This window comes from Dysidea avara, chromosome 7, assembly GCF_963678975.1.
Source record: "Dysidea avara chromosome 7, odDysAvar1.4, whole genome shotgun sequence".
Taxonomy (NCBI): Eukaryota; Metazoa; Porifera; class Demospongiae; order Dictyoceratida; family Dysideidae; genus Dysidea; species Dysidea avara.
In genome coordinates, this window is record NC_089278.1 from 4,125,720 (window position 1) to 4,138,986 (window position 13,267).

The following is a 13,267-nucleotide window of genomic DNA, read 5'->3' on the forward strand; positions in this document are numbered from 1 at the left end:
AAAGTATACATATATTTATATATATGTGCAAAAGTATATTATGCATTTCAAATATATACGTACTGCTCTGTACTACCATAACTTCCATGTGATTTGTGTAGTGATAACTCTCCTTTGATGCAGCAGGCACAGCCAAAAATTCACTTGCAGTTTAGCCATTGATTGTGCTATAATGTTTCTGTATAATTTATAGAGAGTGTTTGTTCAGGTTGCATGGTTACATGGTCAGCAGTGGCGTATCTAGACTTTCCCTATTGGTAGGGCACAGCTAGGGCCTCAGCTAGGACACTGTATATGCTGCTGAAGGCAGGGGTATCTCCCCACCCAGAAAATTTTGAATTTCGACGGCTGCAAAAAGGTATCTAAGGCCATTTCAGCTATAAAAAAACATGCTTTTAAATTTTTATGAAGTAGTTTATTTATATATTTAACCTGTTCAAATTGTACAGTAACATGAACAACATTAGGGAAGCACCCTCGTGCAGGCCTAGCCTTTTGGGTGCCACCCCTTCGAATTAGATAGCTAGCTACATAAATAAATTAGCTAGAACAAGGCCGTAACACTATACACCTTATATACATGATGAAACACTGCAAGTATGATGATTACAAACTACAAGAACACTAGTCCTTATCAATATCACCAACAAGTAATTTAATAATGTGCTTGATTGGTGGGCGTTAATTAGAATCATTGTAATTATTGACTTCCTGACAGCTCAATACTAATAATTTGGTAATTAATTTAGCCAAGCATAATTTGTCTTCATTTCACAGAAGATCAGTGCTTTCCTTTTAACACAAAGTTACTCTTGAAAATTAATTTGGTTCTCAAAGGGATATATATAATTATTTATAGAATAAGTTTCACTTGTTAGATAATGCAATGTGACTCATGAAAAGCTGGTGATTGTGGGTTTCGTAGTCTTCAGTTTGGTAGCCGGGGCACTAGCCAAGTTTAGCAGGCCCTAGGCCCTACTAAGCCCTACTGTAGATATGCCACTGATGGTCAACCTGCAAACACTCTATACAGAAACGTTATAGCACAATCAATGGCTAAACTGCAAGTGAGACTCAGCCATTTCTTACAATCCTTCTTGTGCTACTAAGTATGTTCTTTTAATAATTACAGTACATGTGTAATGTTTTGCTGATCTAGTTTCTATGTGTGGCTGTATGAACTGTAGGAGAAAGAATACATGCATGCATATACTGTAAAAAATTAGTAGTGAAGTAAGTGAACGTCATTATAAAAATAGCGAGTAGCTATTCAGTGTGGCAGCCATGAGTAGCTAGTGACCTTCACTACATTTTGTAGTGACATTCACTCAGGGGCTAAAAAAAGGAGGCTAGTTCAGTGTAGCCAAAAAGCTAGTTGTAAGTGGCTTTTGGCTAGTTGTAAATGATGATTGGGCTGTATAGTTGTAAAATTTAGACAAATAGCCAGCTTTACCACAGAAAAGTATAAATTCAAAGTTATATATACTTACGTGTTGTATACATCTTAACTCTTTTACAATTTTACTACAGAGAGGTATCTCATGGTCCGATCTTAAGATAGCCATTTTTACTTTTTTTCTATTTCGTTGTCTACTCTTTAACTTAAAAAATTGCCTTACAATTAATCCTAGTTTTAGTTTCTTTCTAAAAATTCAATAAAACAAACTTGAGTGCGTGCATGTATAAATTACAATATACGTAGTTCTTATTTTAAATTTTGTCCCTTCAGCTTGCTTCCAGATCTCTCAATTTTCTCTAAAATTACTTTCAGGTTCAATCTTGGCATACTACATTTCAAAATTTTGTCTGGAGGAGTATGCCCAAGATCCCACTAGATAGTCAGAAATCCCTTTTACTGGTACTTTGCATTGTCACACAGGCCCTCCCTTTACTTTAACTGTTTGGACAATCATGGCAATATACAAGAAGTACTTACTTCAATCATTATGCATACCCTCAGGTTACAGCTAGCTGTAAAAAATAGTTAGCTACTGCAGCCCTTTCCCAAACTTGTAATGGAGCCAAACCGTACCTGCCACCACTAACTATCTGGTTGGCTGAAATGTTAGCTATAAAATATCCACTTTTAATTTTTAGTTGTTTTTCAGGATCCAGCTCAACTTGTACATACGTACTATAGCAGATGACAAAGTTTGAGCTATAGAGTCAAATCTAAAAGACTATTCATTTCATATTATCGATGTCAGTTGAAGAAGACTCATCACATATTAGAAAATGTTTAAATGTATTATTCTCATGCATGCATGACAAATAAGGGTACATGTTGTAGCTAGTCACTACTCCCAGGGGTGGGCACACAGCAACCAACATAATAACCATCCATTATATGCATGTGCAAATAGGTCTCAACCAAATTCTTATCTCCATGTGGTAATGCGTTTGAATACCATAAAAGTGAATGTATTGATAGGAAACTGACTATATATATTCCATCTGATCAAGGCTGGGGTCACACAATATAGTTTAAGCATTTTCAAAGAGTGTCTGACTTTCATGCAAACATGCAGCTATGTTCACATGCAAAAATGATAGTTTTCATATAACATATAGCTACAGGAGAAATTTACACAGTTCTTGGTGTAGTAAGACAAAATTCACCAACACAGGTGGTGACACTTATTACCAATTAAGCAGTTCAGTTCCTCTATAAGGCTGAAAAACTATATATGAAGATTGATGCAGCACTCACTGCAATGGTTCCTGGAGTAATTCAGTGCCACCCTAAAAAAGTAAGACTGCAAATTGCCAGGACAAAAAATACTATAATTCATATATTGTGCATTAACAAAGGAAGGCATTTAGCTAGACTGAAAAACATGCTTTACATGCAGTAACACCTTTTAATCAGGACATGCATTGAAAATGAGGACACCCCAGGACTCTGACTTGACAATGATCCCAAATTAGCACACTGGAAAATTAGGACTAGCTACCATGCCGGATACGGTGAATTCTGTGTATTAAGGACTGCAAAAAGCCAACGATCAAGTGTATATATCAAGGTGCATGTCTTGAATTTTCAGGGTCATATTACATGCTTAAAAGGATACTTGGGACCATCACCATCGTCCCAAGTTAGAGTCCAGATCCTCACTGAGGTACCTTTATTTCCTGGTTTCATTGCAATCACCCATGGTTGGTCCCAGACTGTTTGTACACAGGCTTCACTGTAATATCACACTATATAGACATTCATTATGGTCATCAGTGGGAAATGATAAAGCATGCTCTATAGTTATGGCAGTACTAAAGAACAATATAGTATAAATTGGCACTGCTCTATAAACTGTTGAAGCTATGCATGCAACTAGATCAGTGTACCACGCAGTATACCTAATCAGTATTATAGCTATATAGTTACTTACCAACACAAAAAACTAAACATAACCCTATTTTATATATATAAAACAAAACTAACTTATCTAAAGTTTACGACTGAACTAAACTATAATTCCAAAACTAAACTATAATGAAATAGTCTAACAAAATTCACTATTGCCAGCAGCAATTTCCTGCAATATTTGCGATTCATTTATATTATGCATGAGCAGCACAATGTTGCAGTATGTTAGTGCAGATACTTCTCGAGTGCAATGTGTATAGATACAGTGGTCCAGCTAATCTTAAAAATTACCAACTAATATGTATATATGCAGAATTGTCGTAATAGTTACTCAGCTACACAACTAGCTTGCTTATATGCTCTACAGACTGGGAATTTTAGTTAGCATAGACAACAGTTGCTATAGACAGTAGATATGTCGGTTAGTATACAGGTTAAATGCATACTACAGACAGTATAGACTTATATAATATCAGCCCCTACAGATTTTATACGTATAGTCACTACAGAGGATATAGACATGTTAGGCACGAGTCACTATAAGAACAATTCAATGGAGAAGTTGCAAATATTTTTGGGAACTGTTCTAAAGATCAACAGCCACAGCATATATCACAGTTTGAAAAAATACTGAAAGTTAACCACCAATTGTTATTGATCAATGGCAATTCTAGAGTTGAAATGGCATGGTTTCTGCCCAATAGTGCTTTGCTTTGCAGATAAAGTGCACTCCCTCCATGAATATAGAAGCTGCATGCATTATACGTATATACTCAATTAGATATCAAAATACCAACTAATATGTATGCTTAATGTGCATCTATGACATCTATAACTACTCAGCTACATGGTCCCTTGACAATCAAACTGGTGTATGCATGTGAACAAGCTATAATGCTGACCTAAAATAAGTTCAAACATTAAGAGTTCTTTTAGCAACTAGTAGCTATATGTATGTGTATGTGTATACTACTGTTGTTTCACAGAATCAAGACTTCAATATGTGAAAGCAGTAGAAGCTTCCTTATCTTTCAGTTCTTCCTCAGTAATGGGGTTTTGCGCATCCATTGGTGGATGTGTATCAATAGGTGATACCTGGAAAAAAAATGATCAATTGAGATGTCCTACCACATGGAAAACTACAAGTATCTTGTACAATACAATAAGAAAGATCTGCAACATGTGTATATACCTGTACTAGTTAAACTAGGAATACATACAACCCAACCCTTCTTCCTTGCTTGTCATGCCATCTATCTACAAGTTCCTACAGCAGAAGACATGATCAAAAAGTGCATAGTGAAAGAATTTAAGTTTTGGGTTTAGGCCGTTTAGCTAGTCTTTCACTATGTTTGGCACACACAGCCAGTTGACACAAAAGCATGGGGCTTGCTAATTATATAAATGAAAAATTGGTGAAAATTTTAGTTGCTAACTCTAAAAAGAGATTGCTATATACTAATACAACTAAAGTCATTGTGATGGATATTCATTTTAAAACATTTTAATTGTCATTGCCAGGATATTCAAAAGGCAAAGCCTCCAGCAGCCAGAGCCACCCAGCACTGGGATGCCTGTGCACCACTCAGGCACTTGAGTCTTGTGCACAGAAATCTTCCTGGGGCAGGACTAGTAACCTATAGCAGGTCTCATGGAGAGAGGTTGTGGAATGAATAACTCCAACACCGCTAAGCGAGACAAGGACACTTCTTCCCTAGTATACACCAGATACCTATTGATGTTACAGCTGGGTGGGCTGTTTCCCCAGTTGATACCAGGCTACCAGGTCCCCATTCTGGGTAGATTGTAGCTATGTGAGTAAAGTTTCTTGCTTAAGGAAACAACAACACCAATTTGGCATAGCCAGGCACCAATCCTAGAACCTTTTGATTACCATGCCAATGCTTTGGCCACTTGGCTATGCAGCATACATGGGAAATCCTGTGAGAGCATTCATGTGTGTGTATGTGAACATGCGTGTGCACATGTCAAGGGCGGTGGAGCAGGCCAAAGAGTGAGGGGGCCAGGCCAGCTGAAAGGTGAAAACAAATAAAAAAAGAAAAGGTAACTACCTGCTGACAATAGCTGCCCTCCACCAAATGTATCTCCTTATTTATAACTACACATACGTAGGTAGCGAAGTAGCTTGCTACACTGCTTCTCTGAATACTGTGACTGCTATATTAGAGTGTCTAGATCCTGACTGTTCTATTAGAGTATCTCGATCTTTTCTTTTGTCCCATAAAAGTGGGGGGGCCATGGCCCCCCTGTCTCCACCACCTATGGCACATGTGTTCATGTGAACATGCATTCATATCTACCTGCAAGCATACATAAATGCTTTTAGTGAATATGATGTGATCATAGATTAGCTGTGTATGCATAATTCATTTAAAGTTGTACGGTTTGGTCAAATTTGCAGTTATGTTATCTGTTGTTCTAGGCTATAGTAAAGCCTACAAGAATTATTGAAGCAAACAGAAACACTCTAATAGAGCAGGCACAGATACCCAAAAAGCCAGTTATGGGCAGTGTTTTCAGCTGACTGTGAGTTTAACTATGGATTTTTTCAGTAATCCCATTCCCTATTTGAAATTTTCATCTAAAACTTTGTAAACAACTATCATAAAATATACTACATTAGTGGTAGAGATCAAAAGTGCTGTGCTGTGTTATATAACTGATATATTACGCTTTGTGGCTATGCTTAATATATATGGTGCCATGCATTCCGTGAAATCCTTATCTAAACGGTACAACAAATGTCTTACACAAGCTTTAGAACGTGATTTTAAAGCGTATTTGAGCCAACAACAACAAAAAGCCCTGCACTTAAAATTAGGGTTTAGTGATAGCAGTCATGGGTGAAATTGTCACTATCAGTACTGTAAACATGGTTGAATTATAACTGCACAAAAACGGCCAAGCTGTGAAAAAAGGTGCGGCCTTACAAATCCTGGATGAAAAAAGTTGTGAAATCAAAGGTGGCACTAACAAATGGCTGCAATGATGTTAATACTAATAAATTTTAACAATGCACAGCCATTATTAAATTTATTAGCATTAACATCATTGCAGCCATTTGTTGGCTGCCACCTTTGATTTCACAACTTTTTTCACCCAGGCTTTTTAAGGCTGCACCTTTTTCACAGCTTGGCTGTTTTTGTGCGGATATCACTTTTTTTTGTAATTGCTAGTTCCAAGGCCAGCCTATGATTGACCTTGATAATTCCTTTTGACTTTTTTCCCTTTACTACAGGAATCATAGAAGACTGCGTGGCCATACTTCCGTTGCTTCTAATGCCTCCAAAACGTCGATAAACTACAGTGAGGATACTTGGCTACCACGATATGAAGGTACAATAGCCTTATCTTTGACATCAAAAACAATGCCTTCAAATGTTTGCTTACCTCCCCAAAAATCCTGAAGCATAAACGTCTACACGAGCTCCATCCTCATTATTAGCTGTTGCATATCGAAGGCCGGGTCTCACCTGTAGAGAGGCTGCAACGGATGCATGAAAACGGCATTTTCTGTTTCCATAAAACGAGTATGTTGCCTGCCCACACAAGCTTTACTTGGCCGCACGACATGGCTATATACTTTCATAATTTTTGTAGAATGCTCTAGAACAATCTAGATTTTACTTTGGTAGATCTATGAAATTATGAACTTGACTATTGAGTAAATTTTAGCTAGAATTTTCATTTATACAGTAGAAATAAAGTAAGATGATCAGCTGTGATAACAGCAGCTCAGTGGTTAAGGATTTGGGTGTTCAGTATGGAGGTCCCTGGTTCGAACATTGGTCAGTAACTTTTTCGACATTTTTTATGCACTTTTTTTACCCCGCTCTATTAGACTATTTCAACGGTAATTCAACCCCGCGATTTACAGTTGTTTGATTTTTGCCTTGCAACTCTGTAGCTGTCACTGCAATTTCTTTTAAACCACAAAAGGTTTGAGCTATGATAGTTAACCTATATTCATACCGATTTTCAAGTTATTCCCATAAGTGGTTTACCCTGTAGGTGTGACAACAAGTCGGCCTTTTTTAATGCAAATAACAGTCCATAGTTCTATGAATAATAACCAGATTTGCACCAAACTTGGTACATGATTGTGCTGCAATACGTTCTTAAAGTGCACCAAAGTTCAAGACAATTGAGCTACACATTTGCATTTAAGCCCCCCGAGCCCCCTAAACAAAGAAAAAAACGAAGAAATTAAGCCGAATTTTGAAGGCTTATATTTCACGATTGCGTTAAGCAATCTTGCTCAAATTTGGTATGTGGGATCCTGAAGGTGGAGGGCATTTGCAGTATAAAAATGATTCCAATTCAAGAAGGGAGCATGGAGCTATGTATGTGTGAAATCTATGTTTTATTTCTTCCTGTAAATATACTCACGATGTGGCGCGCCGGCTTTCTTGGCTACATGACACACTACCATGTGTCTTGATTAACGTAGCACAAATTTATTGTTGCAGTCAGCCTTACAAGCTGATGAAGTACAACGTGGTGTGACTTTGAAGCCTGTTCATCACCTCCTGTCACCTGTTACACTGAGAAGTAGCCACGAAACTAATTGCAGAATTAACCTGAACACAAATCTATTAGTAACAGTGTCTCTTCAACAAGTCTTGAAGCTTGTATCTGCTTGTTTACAGCATTACACTGTTACGCCATGAAGAATGTATTTTTTTATTCAGCACAAAAAGAATAAAGTTCAAGAGCAGTTTTAAGTGCAGTGCTTAATATTGGCTGAAGCAAGCATTGAGATGTTCAGAGGTTTATTTAGTCACTGCAGTGTCTGATATTGTTTTGGAGTGGGTAACTGTGATGGACATTTGGAGTACCAGTCCATTTGCAAGTCCATTTTCCCAGTCTGTTCTGCGTTTTAGTCATCTCCTTCATAGGTTGTTCACTTACAAAGTTATGATGGTTTTGATGAAATTGACGATAATTGATTATTTGCGTTACCATGAACATTTTGTCACAAACACATTGAACATATGGTATAGCATTTCTAATAATTATGCAGTGGCGGATCTAGGACTTTTAAAAGAGGATTTCAGAAAATTAATATAGAATGTATTTTAGATAAGAAATAAAATAATAAGTGTCTGGAGGACGAGTCTCCAGAAAAAATAACTTTATAAGTACCGAGGTTGAATCTAAGTAGCTAGGCCCTGGAATCACCAAAAGTCTAGTTGGTTTAAAGTATTGGACCAGATTTACTGTGATTGTAATCTGTTAACTAAAAGTAGCCTATAGGTTAATATACAGTACACACTAGCTTCAGTTGATGCCCAGAAATTTTTAAAGATAAGTGAAAAGGTAAAGTGTTGGTGAGGATTTAAGATCTATAATGGATGTAAGTTAAATGCACACATGCATGTTACTGAAATACAGTGGTATACAACTTTCTGCTATTATATAAATTGTCAACACAGTACAGTGAAATCTCACTTAGTGGCCACCTCATAATAAGGCCACCTTGTTATAAAGTCCTTCCATACTATTCCATTAATTTAATTTTCGTTAATAGGGCCCACCTCATTAATAAGGCCAGTGGCCACATACCACAGGACCAAACTGGTGAAACTAACACAATATCCGTCAATAAAGAGGCTAGTTGAGCAGGTATCACTACAAGTTGCTGCTCCTAAGTACCTAATTTAATTCCCAATAGTTGCGCCTATAATATAGTTCATGCTTATACCAGCCATTATGCCTCAAGTAATGCTCAATAATTGGTACTTTTCACTGTGATGAAACTATGTGTGCCAGTTGTAAATTGCTGTTACAGCAACTTGGTTTGTTGGAAGCCTAGATAAATAAAGCCACTTTGATTTATGACCACATTAATGGGATTTTCAGTGATAAGGCCACCTCACTAATGGGGCCACTAATTGTGGGTCCCAAAGGTGACCCCATTAATGAGGTTTCATTGTAATAGTAAAATTACCACTGGACTAAATTTTAAAGGGGGTTTCTGTTGAAACCTCAGAAACCCACCTTGATCGAGACACTTACTTGAGGAAAAGGTCCAATAAGAGACAGCAACACTGGTAGAAACAGGAGACCATTAAGCACTCCAATTACCACAACAATCATCAATACTCCAAAGAAATATACTCGAAGGAACCTGACAGGTGCAAAGAATAGTATTGCAACTCCAACGAAGGTGGTTACTGATCCATTAAAGATGGCTGTAAAACGATGTTCCAGTGCCTTGTGCATTCTTTCATTGTGTTTGGTTAACCACCATGATTTAGACACAGTTTTGTCAGCTCCTGCAGTAGCTTTAAGGAAATAAAATGCTAATGGTGCAGTAAATTCTACACCAAGAGCAATACCGGCAAGGAACACTGCTGCTGCGAAAAAATTTATATCAATATTGAAATGTCCTATAAAGCCATATACCATGACACCATTGACTACTAAAATTCCTCCCATAAGTACTCCACTGTGTATATCCATTAGGAATATCGTCGTCACAACAAAACAACAAATAGCAATAATGGCAGCTGCTAGTATTATATCATTACTCAAGGAAAGAAACTGTGAGTAGTTACCAATGACCTCTCCTATGTTATAACCATCAATTCCAAGATCCTCAAGAATGCCTTCAATATCTTCAATGTGCCTCACTGCAATATCAGATGTTTGTATACCATCCACATACAGGTTTGTTTGTGCATACAACAGCGGTTCAGATTGTTGTAAAGTTAGTATATCTTGCGGATTATAATTTAGTGGTGCAGGACTTAAGAAAGCTTGAAGTAATTGTAAATTGATTTGATCCAATGTGGCCTAATGAAAAGACATGTAATAGTTATACCATGACTGCAAGGCACTTTGCTGATATACACCCGAAGCACAAGCCTGAGGGTTAAGGATGTATATATCAGCAAAACCTAACACAGTGAAAGGTGACAGAACTACAAATCACCCATCTTGTTCCTTTTATACATGCAGTATCTGATGATTGATAGTGATTTTAATAGCGTGGGCTAACAGCCATCAGAATGTTATTCATAATGCTTCACTGCAGAGGGTGCCAGTATGATCAATCACCCAAGCCAGCGCAGGCTAATAACTTGTAGCCATGCTTTACATATAACACTTTCACACCTCAGATCAAAGGAGCTGTCTGGGCTACATAAAAAAATGTAACCTGGTCTACATTTGGGCAGCAATTATAATTTATAGACGTTAAGGCCGAAATTGATTGTGGGGATCGATTAACACTCATGTGATTAGTATGCACAACTTGGATTTTGCCATGAAAACCATTCAGATGGAGAGCGTCTTGTTATCCTTGCTATCTTACAAGTTGAAAAATGTTGGGCTAAGGTGAGAACTAATACTATAGCTTATTCACCAATCGTTTCCGCACGTTTCCAAAAATGGACCACACCCCCATCACTAAGTTACCACTCTGCAAGAAGGACCACTCTACAAGCAAGCTTACCTATCTAGGTCTTTAGTAAACTCCGTGATTATTCCATAAATGATTCAGTAGCATATTAAACTTGCGTAACCGAAATTCTCCAAGATATCTCTAGAATTTCTCCGTTTATCGCAACTGAATGGAGCCAGAATTTACTAGCTGCTGATCCATAATTGAAATTTGTATGCATATATAATATATCCAGTGGTTGCACTCGTATTGGCTTGAGTGATTGATTGCCCTGTACAGGCTATCAGCCTGATACAGATGGGAAGTGTTACACATTAGCTGTAACAAGGGCTGAAATGTATGCCTGAAATGTATGCCCTAGGCCCTTAGGTCTGTGACCCTTGGGCAGTTGGGCACACATATCAGGCAAAGCCCTCATGCCTGTGTTACAACTACGTATTACATATAACACACATACACACACACAACTGTACAACTTACCCAAATTGTAAGGTAATTATAAAATTTATCACGTGGAATAACTGAAAACTCTCTCCCTCTAAACTCTTCAACAGTTAATAAGTTATAATTACATAAACATTCTTGGCTAAATTGAAGAGGTGGAGGAGCAACAGGAACACAAGATGTTTCACTTTCAAAATACATTGGATCGATAGCAGAAATAATTCCAGTCACAAGACCTTGAACACCAGGGTCATTTATCTGACATACTGTACCATTCAGAGTTTGAAAATACCCAATCATTACTCTTAGCCATAAACGATTGTTATTTGTAGGAGCCAGGATATTGCTAAGGTTAAGGATTTTCCTTTCCATTTCCAACAATTGTGGCTGCAATCCAGGATAATTAATTTGTTTGGTGACAATGGAAAATGGAAAAGTTCGAAAATAGTCTTGATCTATCTCAGCATATTCAACGTAGACAGAACCATCTTTACTAAAGTCTATAGAGCTAATATCATAGGTAACTGTTGTGCAGCCCCAAATTCCAACTGCTAGAAGAACACAAAATCCAGTTGTGACCACAGTTTTCACAATGTAGTTCTGAAGAAATGGGGAGTAGTACTTAACAACAAACCAGGTCAAGAAAGAGTTATATTCTTCAGTAGCTTGAGATATCCATGAGGAGACATGACCAGATTTACCAGGTTCTTCTTTTTTCTCATCAACTTCTTTATCAGCATCATCTTTTTCTTTGTGCCACCACACAGGAACACAACACAACACATCCATCAGTTTACCATGGGACCTGTAGTGATCTATTATAAGATAACAAGGCATGCCAATGGCAAGTCCTATGTAGTTTAGGACAATAGCAATAGCAACCTGTAAAATAAAATTAATAGAGGTATTGTGCATACTTTTCTTTACCTCTACTACAAAATTTCTAAATAAATCGTAAGGAATAATATAACACATCAGAAATCCAGCAAAGTTAGTGACAGATGTCAGTGTAATACTGGGTCCCACAGCAATCATTGTGTCCTTGATCAAATCTTTGATTGGAGTGTTTCTGCCTTTTGCTTGTTCAATCTCGAGGAATGTACCAACAATGACAAACATATCATCAACACCAAGTCCCAACACCAAAAATGGATAAATCTGTTAGGGAACATATACATAGATGATATGTTACAAACATAATGTTAAAACAGAGGTATATAGAACTTTATGTGGAATTCATCAATATGCTTTGACAATAGTTTCTGGAAATATAAGCATAGATTCAAAATAAATCTTGTGTTCTTTATGTTAGAGCTGTGTAACATCAAACTAATAAAACAGCTACATTGCTTATTATACTAATAATTATATTTTTGAAATATTAATGATGTAGGGATCCAATAAAAAGTAGTGAAATAAGAGATGAATGATGGTATTACAGCATAGCTCAGTGGGAAATCCTTACATTGGCATGTTATATATATCAAGACACACGGTAGTGTGTCGTGCGGCCCAAGAAGCTGACGTGCAACACCCGTGAGTATATTTACAGGAAGAACGAAAATGCAATTTCGCACTTCTGTAGCTCTGTGCTGCCTTTATGAAACAAGACGATTTTTGCTGTGGACACGCCCACCAACTTCAGTACTGCACATACCAAATTTGAGCGAAATTGCTTTAAGTGTTCCCGAGATATGCGACTTCAAAAATTGGCTTAGTTTCTTCATTTTCTTCTTATTTTTCTTCCTCTTTTTGCACACTTAAAAAAAACTGCTATAAAACGCAAACGCCATATCCGATTCCCTTGAAATTTGGCACACAGAAGGGGGGTATAAAGGCACATCTTGGTACCAACTTTGGCTGGAATACGATAAACAGGCAAAGAGTTATTAGTGATTATTCACAAAAAATCCACCAATATGTTGTCACGCCTATAGGATAAACCGCTTACGGGAAGAAGCTGAAAATCAGTGGGTGAATAGGTTAACTATTGAACCTCAAACCTTTTGTGGTTTGAAAGAAATCGAGCT

At 37.3% G+C, this 13,267-nt stretch overlaps 1 protein-coding gene across 1 annotated transcript in view; it reads right to left on the bottom strand.

Moving 5' to 3' along the window:
- Positions 1-4,136: 4,136 nt before the first annotated feature.
- The window catches only part of LOC136261344 (protein patched homolog 1-like), a 52,658-nt gene continuing 43,527 nt past the window's right edge, over positions 4,137-13,267 (bottom strand). Inside the window, exons 7-10 of the mRNA XM_066055335.1 lie at positions 12,165-12,395; positions 11,274-12,119; positions 9,404-10,183; positions 4,137-4,459 (exon numbers count right to left, since the gene is read on the bottom strand). Of these exons, the coding sequence (XP_065911407.1) occupies positions 4,361-4,459; positions 9,404-10,183; positions 11,274-12,119; positions 12,165-12,395 (1,956 nt within the window). The 3' untranslated portion in view covers positions 4,137-4,360. The remainder of the gene's footprint in view (positions 4,460-9,403; positions 10,184-11,273; positions 12,120-12,164; positions 12,396-13,267) is intronic.